Source organism: Syngnathus leptorhynchus, chromosome 13 (assembly GCF_054491065.1).
Source record: "Syngnathus leptorhynchus isolate UIUO chromosome 13, UIUO_Slep, whole genome shotgun sequence".
NCBI lineage: Eukaryota > Metazoa > Chordata > Actinopteri > Syngnathiformes > Syngnathidae > Syngnathus > Syngnathus leptorhynchus.
In genome coordinates this window covers 2,072,711-2,094,483 of record NC_141207.1, presented here as the reverse complement: position 1 = coordinate 2,094,483, position 21,773 = coordinate 2,072,711, and the positions used below count along the sequence as shown (strand labels likewise).

Here is a 21,773-nt window from a genome sequence, read left to right as displayed (position 1 = left end):
CTAGTGAGATACAAGCCACTTTTACATCACCTTTGTAAGAATCAGAGGCATGAATTTAATTCTCTGAAATATGACTACAATCTGGTAAGATCATTTTATTCAACTATACCTAAGATAATGTTTTTTTTCTAGAAAAATTGCAACTTTTTCCATCGCAAGTTTACAACTTTTATTCATTAAAAGATCCATCCATCCATCCATCCATCCATCCATCCATCCATCCATCCATCCATCCATCCATCCATCCATCCATCCATCCATCCATCCATCCATCCATTTACATTGTAAAATTAAAATACTGAAAAAATACAGATGTTCTTATAGTAAGTATGCCAGGCCAGTAGGTGGCAATATCTCCAATAACTTGTCTTGCAGAGCCTTATCTGAGACATTTCATTCATTTGGAATTTGGTCTATATAAGCCACAGTGTTATATTAAATGTTCATTTTGTTGGAGACATGAATAATTTGTTGTGTTGTCAGCAAGTGTCATTTTCAAATGTTTGTGTTTTCGGGCAGTCATGAACACTTCACGCCATGTACATCCACACTTGCGTGATAGTGATGTGAATTCCAGTTCTTTTAGGTGAACTGAATCTTTAGAATCAGTTCACTCAAAAGATTCGTTCAAACGAATTGTTCAACGAATTGATGTTTTTATTTTGTATTTGTTGGCTTATAGTTGATGGTGTTATTATATCGAATGTATATCGAAAAAAAAACGTTATGCCGACATTTGTTAATCTTGGGGACACCAATTCATATCACAATGTAAAACATATTGTCATATAAAGCAGTTAATCAAATGTCAGATTTTTTTGTTTTAATTGGCGAATATAAAAACAAGAAATAAAACACCAGACAAGTTATAACATTAATGTTTATTAAAATAATAATAATAAAAATAATAATAATTAATAAAACTACATCTCAAACCAGCAATCTAATGTGAAACTGCAGTCGATATATTAGATGACAATATTTAGGCATATATATGCATACACGTTATATAAAACCTACTATAAGTAAATCGTAAATCTACATTCTTGCTTACATAGTTCCCGCAGGGAGACGCTACTCGTTCACTGACTGACCCGTTGATGCACGGGAAGGAAGGCAGTTCACCCATTGACTCTTTCGCGAACGGGAAAGTCAGGACTCGTTCCCTCACTGATCCGTTTGTTCTCACGATGAACTGGAAATGCGAATCACTCAATCACTGTTTCGTTCACTCACAGATTCGTTCGTTGGTGAACGGGAAATTCAATTCACGACTCGTTCGTGAACGCGAAGTTACGTCATTTTCTTCTTCGTTTTGTTTTACGACGAGGTGGCACCAGCTTCAATGGGCATTACCGACACCTACTGATTCAAGTCATATGAACTGAAAAAGAAGGAATCATTTAGGAAGTGATTCGTTCACTCTCGTTCACTGAAAGGATTCGTTCTTTTGAACGAATTGTTCACTCAATTTTACACACTATTGCGTGCGTGTACATTAGCATGCTCAAATAAATAACTCAAAGATACGTATGTAAATGAGGCCGACGTGGCTTTGCGAACCGGGGCGACGATGTTGCCGATGAATCTCCCTAAAATATTCATGCCGACTGTCAACAGCGCTCCCGAAGAAGGCCGATCCATAAGAGCCTCGCCGCAGCCACAGGAAGCAGTGCAAAAATGACAAAGATTCATCCTCAGCCGCCATGAAATATTGATGGGCAGGCATTCAAGTAAAGTTACTTTTTGTGTTCTGATTTAATGAATGATTTGAGCGGCGGCGGCGGCGAATGTTGAGTGTGCTGAAGCTTGCGCTAATGCCCATCCGGGGGTCTTGTGTGGTCATGTGTCACACTGCGGCAGGATCAAAGCCCAGGTGACGGATCCCGCCATCGGGTAAAAGTACTTCCACGGGCCCAGAGGCCCAGAGAACCAGGGAGACCCTCGCCGTATTCCCTTGGTTTAAATCTTGCATCCAAAGGGGACTTTTTAGCTGGGGGGGGGGGGAGAGAGAGAGAGAGAGAGAGAGAGAGAGAGAGAGAGAGAGAGAGAGAGAGAGAAAAGGGCCAAACGGCAGTGGAGAGAAATGGATCGTGGCAGTGCAGCGGCTCTCCCATTCTCCCTCCGGCATCCTTTGAAACATTGATGAGCCCAACCGGAATCTGATCCCGCCCTGCAAAGCTTTCGTAATTATCACAAAAACTCATTTTGCTCATAAACCTCGTCAAATAGTGCTGGTAAGCTCCGCCCACAAGCGATGGTAAAACGGAAACATTGTGCTCATCACGAGACAAATTAAATAATATTTAAGAGAAATCAACCTAACGTGGCCGCTTCATACCAAAAATGGTCGACTTGCTTTGTTTTTTTTCTGACATATTTGTGGGCATACTCGGGACACCAAATTTCATGGGGTTATTTCTGTTAGAGCATTGCAGCAAAAACTGACCATTTGGTTTGAACTCCAGTTTATCCCTGGAAGTCTTTCATTTCAATCAGCCTGCTCTTAACATGATGAAAAAAAAATGCTGTATTTTTTGAAGCAAAAGTTTGAGGAGAAAAAGTCTTCAATTAAAGTCAAAGGGGTTGCGGACACATGACCTGAAAAGGAAGCCTTGAGTTGGCAGGAAGTGTCAGGAGACGTGTGTGGCAGGTGAAACGGGACTCGGCGCACACGAGTGAACATTTAAACGGATCAAGGCAATTTGTGTGTGTGTGTGTGTGGGGGGGGGGGGAAAGAAAGAAACGGGACTAAAAGCCTGCCATCACTTGCAACAAGACGCGGGTACCCCAAACATGGTGTGTCAGCATCTTTAAACAGCGTCTGACGGAATCGTCTTGACAGCCACTTCACATGTAACATCTTCGATCGGCCTCCCTCGGGGAGGCGCTGGGCAGTTTAAACTGCAGACGGCGCTACAAATTTAAAATTTGGCTCTTTGCTGTCAAGAGTCACAATTTTACTGGGGTCAAGTCAGATTTTTGGGAAGGAGGAGTACATGGTTAGAGAGGAAGCCACATTTTTATTGTCAAACAACAAGTTAAGATTCAAAATGTATGTGGGCATTTGGAAAAATGTTGGTTCGAGAATAAAGTGTATTTTTTATATTTTAATTACGTTGCTGTTGTCATAAAATACAGTCAGCTGGCAACCTTCCAAAACATACTAGCCATCTTGTTTTATCTCAGCCCAGAAACAAAAAAAGGCTTTTTTTTTTGTTTTGGCATAAAGCATCATTTGATTTCCATCGCAGTTGATTACTTTTGACGATAGAGCGAAGACCCGAGTCTGCAACCAGTTGTACCAAATGGCAAACACTCTCGACTGAGAGAGGGATTCGGAGCGCAGCCATATTGATCGGCACTTGTCAGGGATCCCGCTGCAGCTGCTAGCTTGTCTGGCCGAAGTGTGTATTGATCGGCAACGAGTTTACAAGGAGAGTCACAAGTTAGACGCGGCGAGATCGCACACTGTGTCGGTATCGCTCGATGGCAGACGGATGCCGTCGCAGTCGCCGGGGAGCTTTCGCCTCGCCGCCAAAACATAAAGCGGCATGACAAGGATGTTGAGAGATGCGGAAGATGATTCTCTGTCCGAGCTGGCCCCTCCCTGCAATTGTTTGCTACAAGGCTAAAGCTTTTACAAAAAGGGGGCATAGGTGAGTAGCATCCCTGGTGAGAGCGCTAACTCCATTAGCTCTCAAGGCCACTGGGGGAGTCTCTGCAAATGCCCCCCCCCTCCCATTTCAAAATGATATTCTGGCAGCAAAAGACTGATGTCAAATCATCTCGGTTACACTCGACTGGTCGTCTTTTTGTCACGTGTTGTGACAACAAACAAACAGTGCAAATGAATGCGGTAAAAGCAAGAAAATAAAGTTTGTCACATTTGAATTACAATGCTATGCATTCCTGATGGAATGTGATAGGAGTCATTTGAATTGCTTTTACTTGGCAGTGACTGCAAAGCTTTGACGAGATTTTTAGAAAGCGACATGTATCTTTGGCGGATTCCTTCGAGAGTCTCAGTGTGTGTGTGTGTGTGTGTGTGTGTGTGTGTGTGTGTGTGTGTGTGTGTGTGTGTGTGTGTATGCGTGTTTTTTACTCGCCAAGCGAGCTGCTGGTGGTCTGCTGAGGCCAGTGAGGGAAGTGGACTGGATAAAGCGTTCACTTAAAACCTAGCTCTTGCTAAAAGGTCACATAGGACGCTTTCTCCCACTCCCGTAGGATTCCTCCCAAGACGGTGGACTACATAAGCAAAGCAAATCCTCAAAATAGAAGGTGCATCAGAAAAAGGACTCAAGATACACAGTTTGGGGGGAAATTGGTAGAAATGGTCTGTCAGGTGTCCTGGCTCTCCCTCAGAGATAAGGTGAGAAGCTCGGTCACCCGGGAGACACTCGGAGTAGAGCGGCTGCTCCTCCACGTTGATCATCTCATCAGGATCCCTTCTGGACGCCTCCCTGGGGAGGTGTTCCGGGCATGTCCCACCGGTAGGAGACCCCGGGGACGACCCAGGACACACTGGAGAGACTTAATGTCTCTTAGCTGGCCTGGGAACGCCTTGGGATTCCCTGAGATGAGCTGGATGAAGTGGCTGGGGAGAGGGAAGTCTGGGAGTCCCTCCTAAAGCTGCTGCCCTCGCGATGGATGGATGGATGGATGGATGGATGGATGGATGGATGGATGGATGGATGGATGGATGGATGGATGGATGGATGGATGGATGGATAGGCAACCGATACGGGTACAAAAGCAATACGTAAGCATAATAAAAGCACAAACAAAACTCTCCATTCTGACAGCTGTGTGAAAACAAGAGCTTGTCAGGTCCTAATTAAAAAGGGACAAGCTGCACTTGTATTTGCTCTGGTGCAGCTTTTGTGGCACGCTTTCATCGCACTGTACCGAGTCTAGCGGCAGATGGTTCTCAAATCCCATCGTTCAAACACGCATCAACGCGGCCCATTCATGGAAAATCAGGACGGTGGGAAGTCTCTGATTGTGTTTCTATTGTGCCCATAATACACACGCACACACGCACACACACAAAGAAGGATGAGCTGAGTCTTAGTATCTTTTGTGTTCAGTGCAATATGCTGGAAAGTCATTTTTAATCCGCTATTTTAATCTTTGTGCAACAGCTTGCCCATTGCATTGAATTGAAATCAATCGTGCTAATGCCCAATACCTTACGCATCTTGCAAAAGAAAAAAAAAAAAGTCGATTCACTTATTATTTTTGTACGACGTGTAGTTCCTTAGGTCAGCACAAGGGGACGGAGTGAAGGACTACTTGTCGCGCGAATGAATTCCTCATTTGGCAAAACGCCAACGGTACGCTCCTTTGCCCGAGAAAGTTGCACGCCAGCTCCCTCTAGCGGGACGATCACGCTCTTGGCGTAAACGACTGACTACGAGTCCCCACGAGTCTCTACCGCTACTAGTGGCACTTGTCTTTGCCCTTGTTTGTTATTTATCCATTTTTACATTTGGCACTTGTTTCTTGTATTCTTGCACTCTTGTACGTTGCTGTAACAAGACAATTTCCCTACTGCGGGATAAATAAAGTTCAATCAATCGATCAATCAATCGAAATGTATATACCATCAATGTCTGCAGACAGAACACATTTTGTTTTGAAGGGCTGCTGTGATTTAACAATGACAGATGTGCTTATGGATGAAGATGACGACTTGTGATTGTGCAACTGAGGGGGATTGTTGTTATTGGTTTTGATTGGAGAACAATGTTTTTTCCACGGTCTTGGGATTTAGGCGATTTCTCCTCTTAGCCCTCTTGCGTGACGTTTCTGCCCTCTAGCGGCCAGAGCGTCATCCTGCACCAGCATATCCCTCCAAAGTAAGTCACAATGTCTTCAGAGGTGCAGCGCCAGGTTAAAAAAAAAAAAAAAACACGCACACATGCATACACAAATCACATGAGGTTTATTTTTTTTATTTTTTTTTACTTTGAGCTTAGGTTCTACAGAGCACTCTCGTGACCTTCGACCTGATGGAGATATTGTACTCAACAGAGAAAAATTGTGGCGAAAAAAACCTCAGACCGGGTCAACCCGGCCACTTCATTTGTTTGAACGATAATGTTTTAAATGTTTAAAGCTCTCCCTGGTGTTTAGGTGAGCTTTTTAAGCATGTCCCACACAGGGCTCCTCTCGATGATGTGAGTTTTAGAAAGAGTCATCCTGTGCCGGATGCGGTTCACATGAGGCTTGCTCGTGGCCTGTGCGGGGGGAAAAAAAAGGTATACAATTGGAGGAACAAGAATAGCTTCGGTGAGCTAAGTTTCAGGCAAAAGGGACTAAGTGCAAATGTAGCCTAACCTTTGCAATAGTCAGCATTCCTTTGAGGATTTCGTTATTGTTTCGCACTGGGAAGATGCGGAGGTGACTGCCAAAGAACCTGGAAAATAAGAGAAAAAAAGTCCAACTTCTGAAGCGGGAATAATAAAAAAACTAATTTCCTCCACATTTAGTTTGGCGGCTCATTGCTTAACAAGCCAACTCTGGAAAGCTCCCCCAGCTTGAAACTCGTACCCAGGCTAATATTCTGTGACTTATTCTTACTTCTGCTGGATGAGCGAAAGAACGTCCAGTTGTCTTTTCCCGTTGAAAGGAGCGTCCAGCAGCACAAAACTATTGCGGTGGACCTGCGCAAACTTTTGGATTTGCTCTACGAGCGCCGACTCATCTTTGACATTTTCAGGCTCCACCAGTTTGAAGGCTGTACCTATGCATAGTAGCACACACCCGTTTATATCTATAATGCAAACGAATCTACAGAGAAACAATTTTGACTTTTGCTTGCGTTAATAACATGAGCATTTAGAAATGTTTGCACCAGACAGAGGAAAAATGAAGGATCCACACTCCACACTGTCTGACAGGCGAATTCGGTGTTGTTGAGCTCGGAGAAGCTTTATGATGTCATGACTCTGTTAGGGGAACCAAAAGAAAACATTAGTAAAGTCATAAATGCCTTCAAGTCATACTGAAACTTCCCAGTTTGATACTTGTAGGAGCAAAAATGACTTATTCTCTGTCGAGTCAGAACTACAGAAAGTGTACTTGGATTTAAAAAAAAATGTAAATTCATTTTCTCCAGTAAAAAGATATATATGCAGGTCAAATATGTCTTCTTTTTTTTTTTTACCAGGGGGTAAAAGTTAAAAAGTTATCAGTTAAAAAGTTATCATTGACTAAGTACAACGGTAAAGCATAGATATCGGATACAGTCAACAAATATTTGACCATTGCGTACCTGCAGTGAAGTGCTAATGATGATAGTTGTTGTCCACCTCGTTTCTCCATCAGCCGCCATCACCAAAAGAAATGAGATAATTTCGGTAAAACAAATATCCACAACAAAGTCTTTAAAAAAAAAAAAAGAGCTGTTTGCTGCCCTCTGTGTTAGCCGGTTAGCTTTCCAGCTGTTCGTTAGCTACGGACGCTCCCTCAGTGTTATGGAGGACGATTGGGATCAAAAGTATTGTTCTTGAAATGACTCGTTCTTGGAAAAAAAAATTGGAACTAAAAATAAACGTGTCGACGTTGAAAAACTATATATGTATTCAAAATAAGCGAGCTTGAGAATTGTTTAGTCTATCACTCTACAACATGGCCACGCTGGGAAAGAGCTCAAGATCACTAAGAATCACCGTTGATTAGAAACGATTGATGGCTTACAATTGAAAATGGGAGGTTCTTATTTTCACGGGTTGACTTGCTGTGTGTCTTGTGAGTTGACAATGTTATGAATATTTCGTATCTAAGTGTTGAGTTTCATTTGCTTTCGTTCCTACGCTCCTTGAAGACGCTGTCAAGCGTTCTTGTTCAACTGTCACTCGTGAGTCCCATGCCTCGCTCAGCAAGTGTCAGATTTTTATATTTTATATATATTTGAAACTTTCAAGTTTCAAGCTCAACACGTTTATTTTCAGTTTCAAGTTTTAGTTTTTGGCGGCTCGGTGGAGCACTGGGTAGGTAGCACGTACGCCTCACAGTTAGGAAGGAGGGCGCGGGGTCGATTCCATCTCCGGAACCTCCATGTGTGGAGTTAGCATCTTCTCCCCGTGTCCGCGTGGGTTTTCTCCGGGCATGCTTGGTAGGCCGATTGAGCGCTCCAAATTGTCCCTAGGTGTGAGTGCGTTCGTCACTGTATGCCCTGCGATTGCCTGGCAACCAGTTTAGGGTGTCCCCCGCCTAGCCCCCTTATTCCGCCATTTGACCGTATTACGTGTCTTGACCAAAGGAACCATTCCAGCTCTATATAAACACATATCTTTAATTTGGTAACATAACACACAATGCACGGCTGTAGCCAGTTTTCCCGAAAAGAATCGATTAGAACACAGAATGATGAGGACGATCAGGTGTGGACATGTGTATAGATCAGGTGGATGAGCCTGCCTGAGGTTAAAAAATAAATAAATAAATTAGAATAAACAGGGACCAAGATAAAATATGATTTTACTTTTCACACGTGTGGATGCAAGGTCAATGGTGTGTTTCTAGTTCCACGATGGTCCACTCCCCTTGCGGTGAGGCGGCGTCTTCCGGGGAGAAGCTGGTCACCGTGATACTGGTGGACGAGTCCTCCATGGGCGAGATGAGTTCGGCCCAGCGCTTGAAGGTTTCCCTCTCCGGGGACAAGAAGGACCTGGCGTCCAGACAGTCTCGGGACAAAGACAGCGTCTGCTTGATGAGGTACTGAGCCAGGTTCAGTTCCTCCGGCACCGGGTTGATCACGCCCAGATTGGACTCCTGCTCCGAGAGGAGCTGCCTGAGAAGACTCCAATCCCGCTTGGCAAACTCGCTGCCTTTGTCCTCAAAGTTTCCTTGTCCCGTTGTGTCCTTGTCCGAGCGGCGCACGAACGTGTCGCCCGCGTCCGTCTCGTAAATGGGGGAGAGGGCTTTGTTGGACGGCGTCCGCTCGGGTTTGCCGTCGCATAGATCCAATCTGTCACAAGCAATGTCGCCTAAAAACAATTGACAATATCGCAAAATGACTAACTGTGTCACAGCCCTGTTGATCTTTTTGTTTTTTTAACATTTCAGAGACAAATCACTGTCAGCCACACACAAATAAATAAAGGAATAATAATGCCTGGGTTTAAGCAGGGGTTGAGAGGGGGGGGGGCACAAAATGGCCCTTGGGACTGAATTTGCACACCCCTTTTACAGAAAAAAAAGAACACCTTTGAAATCGTTTTTTTTTTTATCCAAATGCTCAAACAAAACAATAAGCCATGCATTGAATGGAAATTATGTGTCACAAAATATAAAATAAAGTTAGTTTGCATGACTATACTCTTCTCATTGGCAAACTGTGTTGTAGTTTTCGGAGGATTTCGACAGAAAGGAAGGAGACAAACTGGTTGATACAAGAGGAACACTGCCAGCATAAGCAAACAACAACACTGTTTCTTGTCTTAAACACCGGGACACAAATCTAATACCAAAAATGACCAACATAAACAAAATGGATGTAAGGGAAAGCAGCAGCATGCATGTGTGCAGAGCCAAACAATAAAAAAACAAAAGACAACTTGGTGCACAATTTAAACAAGCAGGAGATTTAACATTTTCTTTAGTCCAATTGACTATTTGTCTGCTACACAATTTAACATTTTTTTTTTCAATAAAAATACATAATCTATTTGAAAGATGTTATCACGTATAGCATTTTAACAAGCAATGTTTTTTTTATTTTGCTACTTATACTGTAATTTGCTAGATGGCAGAAAGAGGAAGAACTGACCTTAAAATATTTACATGGGTCAAGATTTGATATCTGTTCATATATTTTCCAGCTTGTTCAAAATTGTTTAAAGCTGGGTCAGATTCCGTAATCGCCTAAAAAGCCTCGAGGGATGTTCCCACGCTTTGCTAATGACCTAAAACAAACAACTCAGTCGGAGGCGGAGCCTCTATTAGACAATTTAACATAAGTGTCGTTCGTGGGTTTTTCTGTTGCATTTCACCACCAAAATGCTATACGGGGCAATCTCGGACATGGAAATATGCAGCGTGGTCTGAAATGAATCACAAAGAGAAAGCGTTTGTATAGAAAGGTGCTTGTCAGAAAGGCCCCGCCCCTTCACCGGCAGGATCTGATTAAGGATATCGGTGTTGCAAATTCAAATGCATTGCGATGATGAGAGCAGATGTTTAGCCGTGGAGATGTGAGTTGATTTGAATTTGAACCTGAATGTCTGAAGTGGTAATATCCTTCTTTCTACACAAGGGATGGTGGGTACGGGTCTAAGAGTCAGGCGCAGAGAATGGTTTTGGGGGAGGAGCAAGGGAGAGTCCATAGATCATACGTTACCTGCTGGAGACTGTAAGGGAGGTTCCCCCATCATGTGCGGCTCTTTTAAGTCTAGGTGTAAGTCAGTCTTCTTGGTTCCGTTGTCGTATGGTGGCCGCAGGTCTAGGTGACACGGCCGCTCCTGGGGCGGGGGGTCTCTTGTGGTATTGGTGCTCGGCGGAGGGCCGTTGATCCCTTGGCTTTGAGTCTCCTGAATCTCCGTCAGGAACTTCAAGGGCCTTTCTTGCGGTTCCTCACTTTGCGGCTGGTGCGCAGTCATGGAGTGTTCGCACGGCGAGTGGGAAGGGGCGCGGTGGCATTGCGGAGTGACGGAATCCGACTCAAAAACGTCGCCCGGAATGACTCCGTCGTGGTCTTGAGGAGTTTGGACACCGCCTTCCTCAGAGCCCAATTCCTCGCACTCATCCACAGAAAGCAAAACAGAGCGGCGGAAGTTGGATGTAGACTGAAAGTCCGGCTGCTCGTTCTCTGGGTCCGCGGCATCATCGTCGAAGGCCGGGTTGATGATCCCTTGAAAGGGCGGCGAGGCTTCGGTCAGACCCTGATTAGGGATCACCTCCACTTCTGACCTCTCCTCCTCTGTCTCCTCTTCATCATCGTCCTCCTCCTCTGAAGTCTGGCGCTCAGGGACGCTGGAAGGCGTCTCGGCGGCCACTGAACGTTCCTCCCTTTGCAACCACGACCGAGGACGTGGCCTGGCGCCTTCCTCCTCGCTGGTGGTCTCCACCTCCCGGCCACGCAGCCGGACTTCCACTCTCAGCCCCGTGCCGGCCTCGTACATCTTGATTTCCTCAGGCGTGCTGGTATCGCTGCTGCTGCGGCCGAGGAAGTCGTGGCAGCGCATGGTGCTGCACTTGGACACGCCTCGTTCGTTGTACCCGTCGTCGTCCTGCGAACCCCCTGCGTCGTAGTCCTCCGACCGGGGCTTGATGTCGTCCGAGGAGGTTGAGTGCGTGCTGCCCGTTTCTGATGCGGGGCTGACTTGTGGGTGGATGCCGCCGCTCCAGGAGTCCTCTAAGGGAGTGCCGGTACTTGCCCCACTGCAGGGGGTGTCCCCAGGCGTACTCGGTGACTGAAGCCCCGTAAGGCTGTCAGACATTTTAACCACGGCAATGGATCTTACTGATGGCGGCGCTACGCAAGGTTCATTCGCGCCATTTGTGGACTGTTGGTCAGTCTTCTGGACAACGGAAGAAGTTGAGTCCAGATGTAGGCTGAGGGAATCTTGACCTTTGAATGGCAATGGTGCCACGAATTCCACAGCGCCATAGGCTCCTGCACCGCCGCTGTCCAGCTCTTCAGTTTTACAGTCTGAACTTTTACCATTTTCCTTAGCTCCCTGATCTTTAGAACTTCTGATGGTTACTCCAGTTTTTGGTGATGATCTTCCCGATTCTGTGGTACTTTTAAGTTTTGGTGCTGATTTGTTGAAGGGCTGCTTCGTAGATGTGGGAGACACTTTGGTTGGTTTAGAAGAGGATTTAGCTGAAACTGAGGTTAAGACCTTTCTGGCAGTTTCCCCGTGTGGTTTGCTCAGTGCAGAGGATCTCGGGCCATCTAAATCCTTCCTGGCCAAAGTCTGCTTTTTCCCAACAGATCCATACTTGGTGACTAAATGCCAAAAAGAGATGGTAGCTGTTAAAAGCCCATTTTGACTCAAAGGAGTAAAAGAGCACCAAATCTGACCGTTACCGTCTTGGACTCCTTTGCCTTTGGGGTCCACTCTTGCTCTCACTGCTCCAGCCACAGGGGCCTCCACTGCTCCAGGCGGTACTTTCACCTTGGACCTGCTGCCGGGACTGCTGATGGACAAAACCATTACAACCATCGGGTTTAATTTCTAACAATGTATTCCGCAAACTCACCTGCTGCTTTGCTTTATTGCGTCCGATTTGGTGGCTGCAACTTTGTTCGTTGGCTTGGCCTGCTGTTTGGGCTTTGCTCCTACAACACGGTTGTAAACGGCAAGAGCGCATGTTGAGGACAAAAGATGGACAGTTGCTGTTCATCTGCTCTGACCTGATAGCAATAGAATAGCCAGCAACAAGATGTCAAAGTGAAGGTTGGTTGACCAGTGTCCCAGGACGGATTGTTATCAGCCCCGGAGGTTTTAGCTTTGTGTGTTTCAAATGCTTGTGTACAGAAGGCCTTGAATAATGCTATCAGGGATGACATCGGGATTAAGCGGCTTCTAAAACCGCAAACGCTCAAAGTGCTCAGTCAACCCCCCCCACCCCACACACACACACACACACACAAAGTCCCTGCAGTCTGGTAGCAGCTGTGCAGGGCTTAGGCGACGTCTGCGGTTGAGCAGCTGCCGGCAGACCGACTTTATCTCTGCTTGCTTACACGCTGTAGTGACACCACTTGCCAAATTTAAAACATCTCTTGTCATAAACTTAGAATGCTCTACTTGATTGACTTGGCCCGACCTGACCTACTTGATTGACCAAATTAATTTGGGATTTGCTTATGACTTATTCTCACCTCTATCATTCAGTTTCAATGATGTCAAGATAACAACTCAGCACCTGGAATGGAAGTCGTGCCATTTCGAGGGCTCCTGCCGCCGCCGTTTTCTGGCGAGACGCCGCTCGACGTCGACGAGGCGGCTTGTTGCGTAGAACTTCTTGGAGCTCTTGACACGCAGCTCGGAGGGGAGGTCTTGGATCTGGTCACGGGATTGGCCTTCTTCTCAGGCTCCTTGGCCACACGAGAGCGAGCCGGACCGGCGACATCCCGCCTGGCCCCCACAGCGGCGCCGTTCAGAAGCGGTGTTCCGGTTGATGTTGTCTTTGACTTTGCCGTAGTCGTCCGCTCTCCGGGCTTCTTGGTAATCTTCACCTTGGAGGTTTGTGCATCTCCCGATGGGTGAACGGTTGTCAGAGAATCCGACTTCATGGCAGGAAGTGGAATCAGTGCACTCAGACACTCTTGAACTCAGCAGACGGAGAACATCTTAGAAGCGATTCCTGGTGCTCAAGACACAAAAGAACAGAGACTGTGTGAGAGTCACAGTCAATGGTGGTTGGCGACAATACTTTGTGAACAAACACGTTTCACACTGACCATCTTCCTGCTTTTGAGGTGGTACTTATTGTAAAAAAATTGAGAATTACTGAGTGCTTTTGTGGTACTAATGAAGTGGCCGCTGAGTGTTTCTGATACTCAACGTAGACCAATAAAAGACTGCGAGGTGCTCTCCATCCTGCCTCATCCGCCTTGGTGGCACATCTGCTGCTCATTCCACGTTGATGCGCTCAAGCTGGCTTTGCTATTTGTGTCACGTGGCAAACCTCTGCAATCAAGGGCTGGAATTAGTACATGCGCTTACAGCGCGCAGCATTGTCTGCCTGTCAAAAGACGCACTAATGTTAGCATTGATGCTAATGCATTATTAAAAAAAAAAAAAAGAATTTTTGAATTTTGATTGATTGCTTTTAATTGTGCTTTAATTGCACAAAGGATTCATATTCAACTTTGTCTGCCTGTCAAAAGACGCACTAATGTTAGCATTGATGCTAATGCATTTAAAAAAAAGAATTTTAGAATTTCTATTGATTACTTTTAATTGTGCTTAAATTGCACAAAGGATTCATATTCAACGTTTTCTGGATGGGTGAGATCGCTGGACCAAACAGTTGAGTTTTTTTTTCTTTCCTGGCAATATTAGAACAATGATGTCATTGTTGAGTCAAACAGAGAAAACGGGGGACACCCTGAACTGGTTGTCAGCCAATCACATGGCACACTGAGACAAACAACCATTTGCACTCCCACTCACACCCAGGGACAATTTGGAGTGCTCAATCGGCCTATCAAGTATGTTTCTGGGATGTGGGAGAAAACCCACGCGGACACGGGGAGAACATACAAACTCCACACAGGGAGGGCCGGAGATGGAATCGAACCCGCACCCTCCTAACTGTGAGGCGGACGTGCTACCCAGTGCATCACCGAGCCGCCATGCGAGAATCTATTTGGGGAAAAATGACTACATTGGAGAAACAAACAAAACGAAGGCAGACTGGGTGGAATCGATAAATCGGAAGCGTCCTGGGACGGAAACGTGGATGCACACAACATTGTGGAGCGACCGCACGATGTGCTGTACCAACCTTCCACTTTATTAAGTAACAACTAGCAATGAGCTACTGACGACATCTGCAGGAACATCATTAGTGAACTAACTAGCTTAGCTAACCTTAGTGTACACACACACACACACACACACACACACACACACACACACACACACACACACACACACACACACACACACACACACACACACACACACACACACACACACACACACACACACACACACACACTCCATTGAGTTGAGAAAAAAAAAACAACCCTTCACTCAATGAATTGATCGGCATGCTGCAGCCAAAATGCAAATTCAGCAAATCATGTAATGTAATGACAATATGAACAGTTATTAAATACGGTGATAACAATAATAAGCCTCGTGACGTAGTCTGTGTTTTCCATGCGGTGTGCACACGATAAGATCCATAATGAATTATTCAGGAGTCTACTTCAGTGTCGCCTTAGCACGCACAGACCAGCGTGTGGATCATGTGCACCATTTTAGTCACCTCCCCTTCACACACACACACTTTTCCTAAAATCATGCAGCAAATAATAATAATAACAACCATAAAAGGACCAAGCTAGGCTAAGCATCAGAATCTCATTCCACCACCACAGACGTCTCACCTACTCCGATTCCTCTCCAGAACCCACGAGAAGCTCCAGAGGAGGTGCAGTACAGCAGCGTGGAATGCATCTGGTGATTGGACCGCCTGGGTGAGGATGGGGGGGGGGGGGGGGGGGGGGGGGCGAGGAGGGGTGTGGTAAGAATGGCAAAATGGTGCTGAGCTGTGTCAGCCAATCAGCAGCTGCTTGGAAGGACCTTTCATCGCCATAGCAACACACATCCCCGCCCTCCTCCGATTCACACTGGTGCGGAAGACGCATCACCGAGTATCAGATTAGCCGTGACCGCCACCGGTTTAATCCGGCAGGGCAGCGTCTACTCACCTCTCAAGATTAGCGGGCCATTACCTCCGACAAGGACTTCAATTGCTTTGTTTGTTTCCGTCAACTGCTGTTATTCTGTCACTCACAGTTGACGTTTACTGTAAAATGTTAAAATCAAATTGGGCATTTGACATGTTCAACTAAACTATACATTGTACAGTATGACGAAAAGCAGATAGCTTCATGCTAACATGTAATGCAAAACACGACAAAGGAGCTACGTAAATGAGCATATATCAGTGTTTATCTGAATGATTGGAAATATTGTTGGTAATTTAGACATTTTTGAATAGAATTGGCCATCATAGAAAATGGGTAAAACTTGAAAGGAAGGAGACAGAGTCAACAAACGTTTACAACAGGGACTCGATACTGATTGTAATGAGCACTAATTGAATCAAGGTTCTCTTAGATCGGATCAGCTTCATGTTTCCTTCCTGTGGAGGAAAATGGAAAAAAACGGCATAACGAGTTGGATGATAACGAGCTAATGATATATGGCTCAATTATGCAGAAGCGGATGAGATGGCCGCCTGATACCTGACCTGGCTACTAAATAGTGAACACCCTTGACTGCTTGTCTCTGAAGATATTGCTTGAAAATATTGAATAGTGTCACATTTCACCGCATAGCATCACATTTCGCCTCAGTGTCACATCGCGCCACATATCAGGAAGCAAGTGAACTTCTGGAGTTTCCTTGGTGAGCCCGAGGCCACTCCAAGAGTTCGCTGGCTGGATGTCAACGCGCGTTAAATCGAGCCAGGTCAAAGTTAAGGACAGCACTTTGTCTCTGAGCCCGGAGGGACAAACATGGACTCCACTGGATTGTGCTACTTTGGAACCACTACTGGGTCTGTGGATGCTCAGCAGGAGACCGGGCTTTATTTTCCTGACCCCATTTCTGCTTCTTGTCCTGGCCCAGTTGTCAAGAAAGCAAACAGTGAAATGTCGGAACGGTTTGAATGTTTCTCATGTGACTGATTGCGTGACTTGAAATAGGACAAAAAGAACTTAGAATTGATGTGAAGTGAAATTTGAGTGATGGCACATAAAACATTGTGGAGTGTGCATGTTGTGTGTGTTTATTTTTGTGTTACTCTATTTGTATCAGAACCTCCAGTTCTGTTCCTGATGTTTTGCTTAGAACCTCTATTCTTAATGGTGTTTACTTTTAGAAGAACCCCACAAGAAGTGACAGGAAGTGTGTTTATTTATAAAATCAAAATGGCGGCTCTGTGAACTTTGGAATGTGTGCGGTGGTACAAAGCAGGAGGTATTGTGCACCCCCAAATAGATGACTAAAGTGGGGGGGGGGGGGGGGGGGGGTGGATTAAATTCATTTTTTTGGAACGCCCTCCAAAAAATGAATTCAATCCATTTGAAATAAAGCCGCAATATAACAAAATGTGTATTCCGGATGCACTGTGAATTAAAGTCCCTGCGTCATTCTCAGCCACATCCGCCTCAAAGTGTGCTTTGAAACTGGCAGTTGCATCATTGCTCTGTTGCCTGGCAACGCCAGTGCCTGCCCGTCCGTCCGTTCGTCAGTTCCTGTGGCCCTTGCGGCTGTCGCCCTCCTTGAGGAAAGTCCACATGAGCGTGTTGACGATGTCGGGCTGGTCTTGTTGCAGCCAGTGGCTGGCCCCCGAGATGACGTTGAGGCGGAAGTGATTGCGGATGTGCACCCGGCACTCCTCGGCCATCTCCTGCTCTACGAAGGCGTCGCGCTCGCCCCACAGCAGCAGCACTGGAGACCGCACCTGGTTGTGGCTCAGCGGCAGAGAGCTGCGGTCATATCAAAACGTCCTGTTACAAGTACGTCAAGCGGAACTGGAACTTAAAACGAACGCTGTTCAAAAGCACTGTTTTTTTTTCAGACTGATGTCAATACGAGTACTTACCGCATTTTCCAGACTATAAGGCGCACCTTCAATGAATGGCCCATTTTAAAACGTTGTCCTTATATAAGGCGCACCTTCAATGAATGGCCCATTTTAAAACGTTGTCCTTATATAAGGCGCACCGGACTATAAGGCGCACCATTAATGCATCATGTCAGATTTTTAATCCAAATCATTCTCCATTTTATCTTTTGTATTTCAACTTCAGATGCAACAAATTACTTTATAATCACAAAATAATGATCCATAGTCTTTTTGATTCATGATTCATAGTCTTCACCGGGCCACTTATGATTGATTTCATGACACAATGCTTCGGGCTAGTTTAAATTTAGGAATTTGGTCCATATATAAGGCGCACTGAACTATAAGGCGCACTGTCAGCTTTTGATTAAATTTTAGGTTTTTAGGTGCGCCTTACAGTCCGGAAAATACGGTACTCTTACCAAATATCGAACATGAAATTATTGAACAAAAATCACAAACGAGACAACACATTTTCTCCTTTCCACTGTTCTGTGCTATAAAAAGCAGCAGCAAGATTGGGTAGCAGATGGTTGGCTCGTTCATGTGTGATGAGTTTGTTAATTCAAACGTGCTCCGAATAACATTTGCGCTCTTTTTGCTCAGCTTTAATAAATGTTTACTTTCTTTCTGATCCTACACTAGAGGGCGCCATGCAGGACAACGGCAGGGTTCGTTCTCATTTAGAGTGGGTGAGTTGAGTTTCTTTCAGCTGACTTCTGATTTGGGGTGAGAGCCAAGGCACACACACCCTTGACTGGTGGATAAATGTATCGCTAGCCAATGTCAGGCCACACAGGAGGGCCGCAACTGAGAATCAAACCCAGGACCTGTGCGGCAGACCTGCTATCCACTCCACTCTGCCCCCACCACCGCAAAAAAAAAAAAAAAAAAAGCCAGATTCTTTTGCAGGACAGCACCTGTTGGCGACGTGTTGCCATGGCAACGGGTGCGATGAGGTGTTCAAGGTGACACATGAAGATAATGAGCCGTGTCAAAGCACGCAGAGCAACATCTGACCCTCCTAAGCAAGGACACTCGAGGGATGCAAAACAAAAGCAAAATGAAAACTCAACCATGCACTACTTTGACGATTTGTATCATCAATAGACATTAGATTATTATTACATTAATAACATGAATATTATATTAATCATTATTAACCTCCACACCTGAAAACATTCCTGAAGTAGTTGAGCGCAGCTGTCAGAGCTCCAGGCTGCGACAGCGCGTACAGGTATGCTTCTAGCTCTTCCGCCGTCAGCCATCTTCCTTTCCGGGCCATTCCGGTGCTCCGGCTGGTGAACAAGGCCTTCAGAGCCTTGGTGGCGGGGCAAAAGAAAAACGCACGTCAGAGAAAAAGATTTGGCCGGAAGAGCAGCGTGTCCCCACTTTACTTGGCCCACTCTTGACCTCCTGCTGATAACACAACAAACACACACTGAATCAGCTCCATATGAACCTGTTATGTAATGCTACCTTTTAGTTTCACTGGGGGGGTGTTCGTTGGGACACAAACAAGGAGTTCCACTCTTCTGGTAAGACTCAGATTTTGGTTGAACGTGGCTTTTCAATTTAGCATTTTAATGGCAAATTCTAATGGTAGGACATCGTTCACGTACTATTTGAACATCTAATCAGAACCGAAGAATATTTTCGTAGCCTTTTTTTTATTGTCTTGTGGGATTTTTTGTCCATTGGTGATCATAGAGAAGTAGCTTAATGCAGCCTTTTTGTGAGCAACTAAAATGACAACTACCCTGACAAAATAGACTGTTTTGGGGCGCTGCATTATAAAAGCTTCAAGAGGCTAGAAATACTCATAAGGATAAAGAATTTTCCACAGAAGATTGCTGATCTTTTTTTTTTTTTTTTCTCCCTCTATGCGTCTATTTTTAGCCTACACTCTGATGCACTCTTAAAATAGAACAGACGATAGGAAACGCACGCACGTATGCACCAGAGCTGTACCCTTGAAAAGAGTCAAGGTTGGGGGAAGGCACCTTAAAGTCATTGATGGAGAGCATGAGCTCAGGCAGCCGAGGTAGCTGGAAGAAGAAGAAGTGACTGCATTTCAACATCTGGCTGGGGTGGCGCAAGGCATAGTCTGAATGATGACAGGACAACAAGAAGAGGACGGGGAGGGAAAGAATGAGGAGAAGGCAAGGGCAAAGAGGAGGAAGGAAATAAGATGACAACAAAGGTGAGGATGAGAAAGGAACACAACATTGATAATTAGTGCACTTAGTGCGCCCAGCCTCCTCCTTGATGAGCCGGAGAAATAGAAAGATGGAGCGTTACCTGCGTGGACGGATGGATGCGGACAGTTGAGGACAATGAGCTTGGCGACCATCTCCGGGTAGTTGATGGCAAATAACCACGCGATGGTGCCTCCCCAGTCGTGACCCACCAGGAAGCAACGGTTGTAGCCTCAAACCCAAAAAAAGACACAGGAAAAAAAAAAAACACCATCAGGGAGGCAAGGAAAAACCAGACAAAAGGAGGAAAAGAAAGAGAAAGATGGGGGAAAGAGTGGAAGGCATCAGAGATGCGACTTGTCAGGAAAGGAAGGCCAGAAGAACAGGTGAAGTCAGTGCTTATTATTGTTAAGCCGTCACATGATGACCTTGTAACCACGGCAACCATATTTTAGTGCATTCTGTCACTTGTTTCAAGGCCTCAAAGCACCAGTCTAACTGGTCGCTATGGTTACCGCCTCCTCACACCATTAGCGCCCGACTCTGCGAGCTCACCGAGGTGCTCCACCATGTCCTTGACGTCTGTGAGCAGTAGTTCAGGTCTGTAGCTGTCCACGGCGAGCGGCAGGTCCGACTCCCCGTAGCCTCGCATATCTACCGCCACCACACGGAACTCGCTCTTGAACTCACGCAGCTGGTAGCGCCAGGAGAACCTGTGGCACGACAACGCACTTTTGAAATGTGGGGTGGAAAGAAAGTTCTCGAGAACTTGTGGCGCTAACACATACAGTTCCTGGGAAATTCCGAATAACATTTGGCAAGATAAAATATCTTGCTACATACTGTTGACAGTATGATTAGATCCATCGCGACAGCGACATTTAGGAAATGTTTTTTACCAAGTTCTTTCCAAGTTTCCAAATGACATGTCCATTTCTGTCGTGAAAGGAAAACCAAATTATCTTGGCATGTCTTCTGCACGCTGCGAAGAGACAACGATGCAACCTGACAACGTCTTTGACCCCAATCCACAAGGGCCTTACATCATATCATAATCCAAACGGCAGCTGAGACATATCTTCAAGGATTTGCACCCGTGGGGGAGAATGAAGAAGTAGGATGAGCTAAGAAACATTTTTTAAACAGTTAAGGGGAGAGGAAAAACCAAAGGCGCCCAAAGGTGCTTGTGGACCGGCTCACGTACCAGAACTCGGGGAAGCCGTGCAGGAATAGCATGAGGGGCTTGCCTCGCTCGCCCGCCGCCACATAGTGAAACCTCAGGCCCGATTCCTGTGGAGACGCGAGACACACGAGATAGATGTGACATCATCACTTTTTCAATTGAGTCTCACAGATTTGCGCTATCATCCTACAAATCAAAGGGTGCCAAACTTGTGGAACCTAGTTCAAAAGTGTACCTAACAAGGTGGACGTCATTGCTTAAATCGATGACGCAATAGCAACAACGCTTCTCGGAGTCGAGTTGCACACGTGTGCGCGCGCCGCAGACGAAAACAAAACTCGCACGCGCACGGCCAAGCCATCACGACTCAAGGCGCACGCACTGCGCCACCCAACCTTCGTACACACGCCCCCACAACTCGTGCACGTGCCTCTCGCCCCCTCCCTGACTTACCTTTATGCGCACGTAGCAGTGCGTGCCCAAGGACGTGTCGTGCAGACACGCCGGCGGCGCCTCACGCAGCGTCCAGCGGAAGGTGGCAGTCGGCCGCGCGATGGCGCTCCAGCAGAGTCGCAGCAGCGCCGCGGCACCGCAAAGCGCACAAAAGGCGGCGACCAGCGACCAGTAGGCGCAAAGTCGAAAGCGCAGCGCCAGGCGGACGAGGAGCGGAGGCAGCGACGTGCGCAGCGGATGCGCCATCTTTGCATCGCGTTGCCAGCCGCGTCTCGGACGGATGAAGAGGATGAAGACGAAGAAGAAAAGGAGCGGGAGGGAGGATCCCGAACGACGAGCTGCTCAATGGGACGGATGACTGGGAGGAAAACGGGAAAGGAAGGGAGGGAGGGAGGGAGGGGGGTGTTGTTGTTTAGGGCCAATCAAGAGTTAATGTTCCACCTCGCGTCTATTCTCTTATTGGTGGCACGCAGTGTGCACAAAACACGTGGACCTTCTGCAAGAATAAAACATACAGTACACTGAACTCAATTTAAAAACACTCGGCGTAATTAATGTCAGACAGATGGGCCGGCTCATTAACGAAACTCACCCAGACTTTAGACCTT

At 46.1% G+C, this 21,773-nt stretch overlaps 3 protein-coding genes across 14 annotated transcripts; all 3 read right to left on the bottom strand.

Moving 5' to 3' along the window:
• Positions 1-5,946: 5,946 nt before the first annotated feature.
• Positions 5,947-7,969, bottom strand: c13h1orf146 (chromosome 13 C1orf146 homolog). Of its 2 annotated transcripts, none has more exons than XM_085928597.1 (5): positions 7,280-7,969; positions 6,860-6,953; positions 6,586-6,742; positions 6,343-6,421; positions 5,947-6,242 (listed from the first exon to the last, which is right to left on the bottom strand). In XM_085928597.1, the coding sequence occupies exons 1-5, from the start codon at positions 7,337-7,339 to the stop codon at positions 6,135-6,137; spliced, it is 498 nt and encodes a 165-aa protein (XP_085784723.1). In that variant the 5' UTR covers positions 7,340-7,969; the 3' UTR covers positions 5,947-6,134. The 2 variants fall into 2 exon arrangements, with proteins under 2 accessions (XP_085784723.1, XP_085784721.1); XM_085928595.1 differs by having other exon boundaries at positions 6,586-6,748; positions 7,280-7,961.
• A 336-nt stretch (positions 7,970-8,305) lies between these two features.
• btbd8 (BTB domain containing 8) lies at positions 8,306-15,179 on the bottom strand. 11 transcript variants are annotated; one of them, XM_085928592.1, is made up of 7 exons: positions 15,080-15,159; positions 13,421-13,649; positions 12,883-13,329; positions 12,214-12,292; positions 12,035-12,147; positions 10,349-11,959; positions 8,306-8,996 (listed from the first exon to the last, which is right to left on the bottom strand). In XM_085928592.1, the coding sequence occupies exons 3-7, from the start codon at positions 13,250-13,252 to the stop codon at positions 8,515-8,517; spliced, it is 2,655 nt and encodes an 884-aa protein (XP_085784718.1). In that variant the 5' UTR covers positions 13,253-13,329; positions 13,421-13,649; positions 15,080-15,159; the 3' UTR covers positions 8,306-8,514. The 11 variants fall into 11 exon arrangements, with proteins under 11 accessions (XP_085784718.1, XP_085784709.1, XP_085784714.1 ...); XM_085928583.1 differs by having other exon boundaries at positions 8,307-8,996; positions 12,035-12,150; XM_085928588.1 differs by having other exon boundaries at positions 8,307-8,996; positions 12,035-12,150; positions 13,471-13,649.
• Positions 15,180-16,785: 1,606 nt separating this feature from the next.
• On the bottom strand, positions 16,786-21,668 carry ephx4 (epoxide hydrolase 4). Its single transcript, XM_085928407.1, has 7 exons — positions 21,166-21,668; positions 20,734-20,819; positions 20,085-20,242; positions 19,633-19,761; positions 19,335-19,438; positions 18,504-18,652; positions 16,786-17,191 (listed from the first exon to the last, which is right to left on the bottom strand). The coding sequence occupies exons 1-7, from the start codon at positions 21,409-21,411 to the stop codon at positions 16,951-16,953; spliced, it is 1,113 nt and encodes a 370-aa protein (XP_085784533.1). The 5' UTR covers positions 21,412-21,668; the 3' UTR covers positions 16,786-16,950.
• Positions 21,669-21,773: the final 105 nt, after the last annotated feature.

What these genes read in the sequence shown, in the direction of transcription:
- c13h1orf146 (XM_085928595.1), bottom strand. Translation starts at nt 7,339, where the DNA reads ATGGCGGCTGATGGAGAAACGAGGTGGACAACAACTATCATCATTAGC. An exon ending in TCATTAGCACTTCACTGCAG is followed by an intron (nt 6,954 to 7,279) that starts GTACGCAATGGT and finishes TTCCCCTAACAG; the next exon opens with AGTCATGACATCATAAAGCT. An exon ending in GAATGCTGACTATTGCAAAG is followed by an intron (nt 6,243 to 6,342) that starts GTTAGGCTACAT and finishes CCCCCCGCACAG; the next exon opens with GCCACGAGCAAGCCTCATGT.
- btbd8 (XM_085928584.1), bottom strand. Translation starts at nt 13,252, where the DNA reads ATGAAGTCGGATTCTCTGACAACCGTTCACCCATCGGGAGATGCACAA. An exon ending in AGGAGTCCAAGACGGTAACG is followed by an intron (nt 11,960 to 12,034) that starts GTCAGATTTGGT and finishes TTTGGCATTTAG; the next exon opens with TCACCAAGTATGGATCTGTT. An exon ending in TCCCTTACAGTCTCCAGCAG is followed by an intron (nt 8,997 to 10,348) that starts GTAACGTATGAT and finishes AATTGTTTTTAG; the next exon opens with GCGACATTGCTTGTGACAGA.
- ephx4 (XM_085928407.1), bottom strand. Translation starts at nt 21,411, where the DNA reads ATGGCGCATCCGCTGCGCACGTCGCTGCCTCCGCTCCTCGTCCGCCTG. An exon ending in CACGGCTTCCCCGAGTTCTG is followed by an intron (nt 20,243 to 20,733) that starts GTACGTGAGCCG and finishes GTCGTGCCACAG; the next exon opens with GTTCTCCTGGCGCTACCAGC. An exon ending in GCATCCATCCGTCCACGCAG is followed by an intron (nt 19,439 to 19,632) that starts GTAACGCTCCAT and finishes GTCATCATTCAG; the next exon opens with ACTATGCCTTGCGCCACCCC.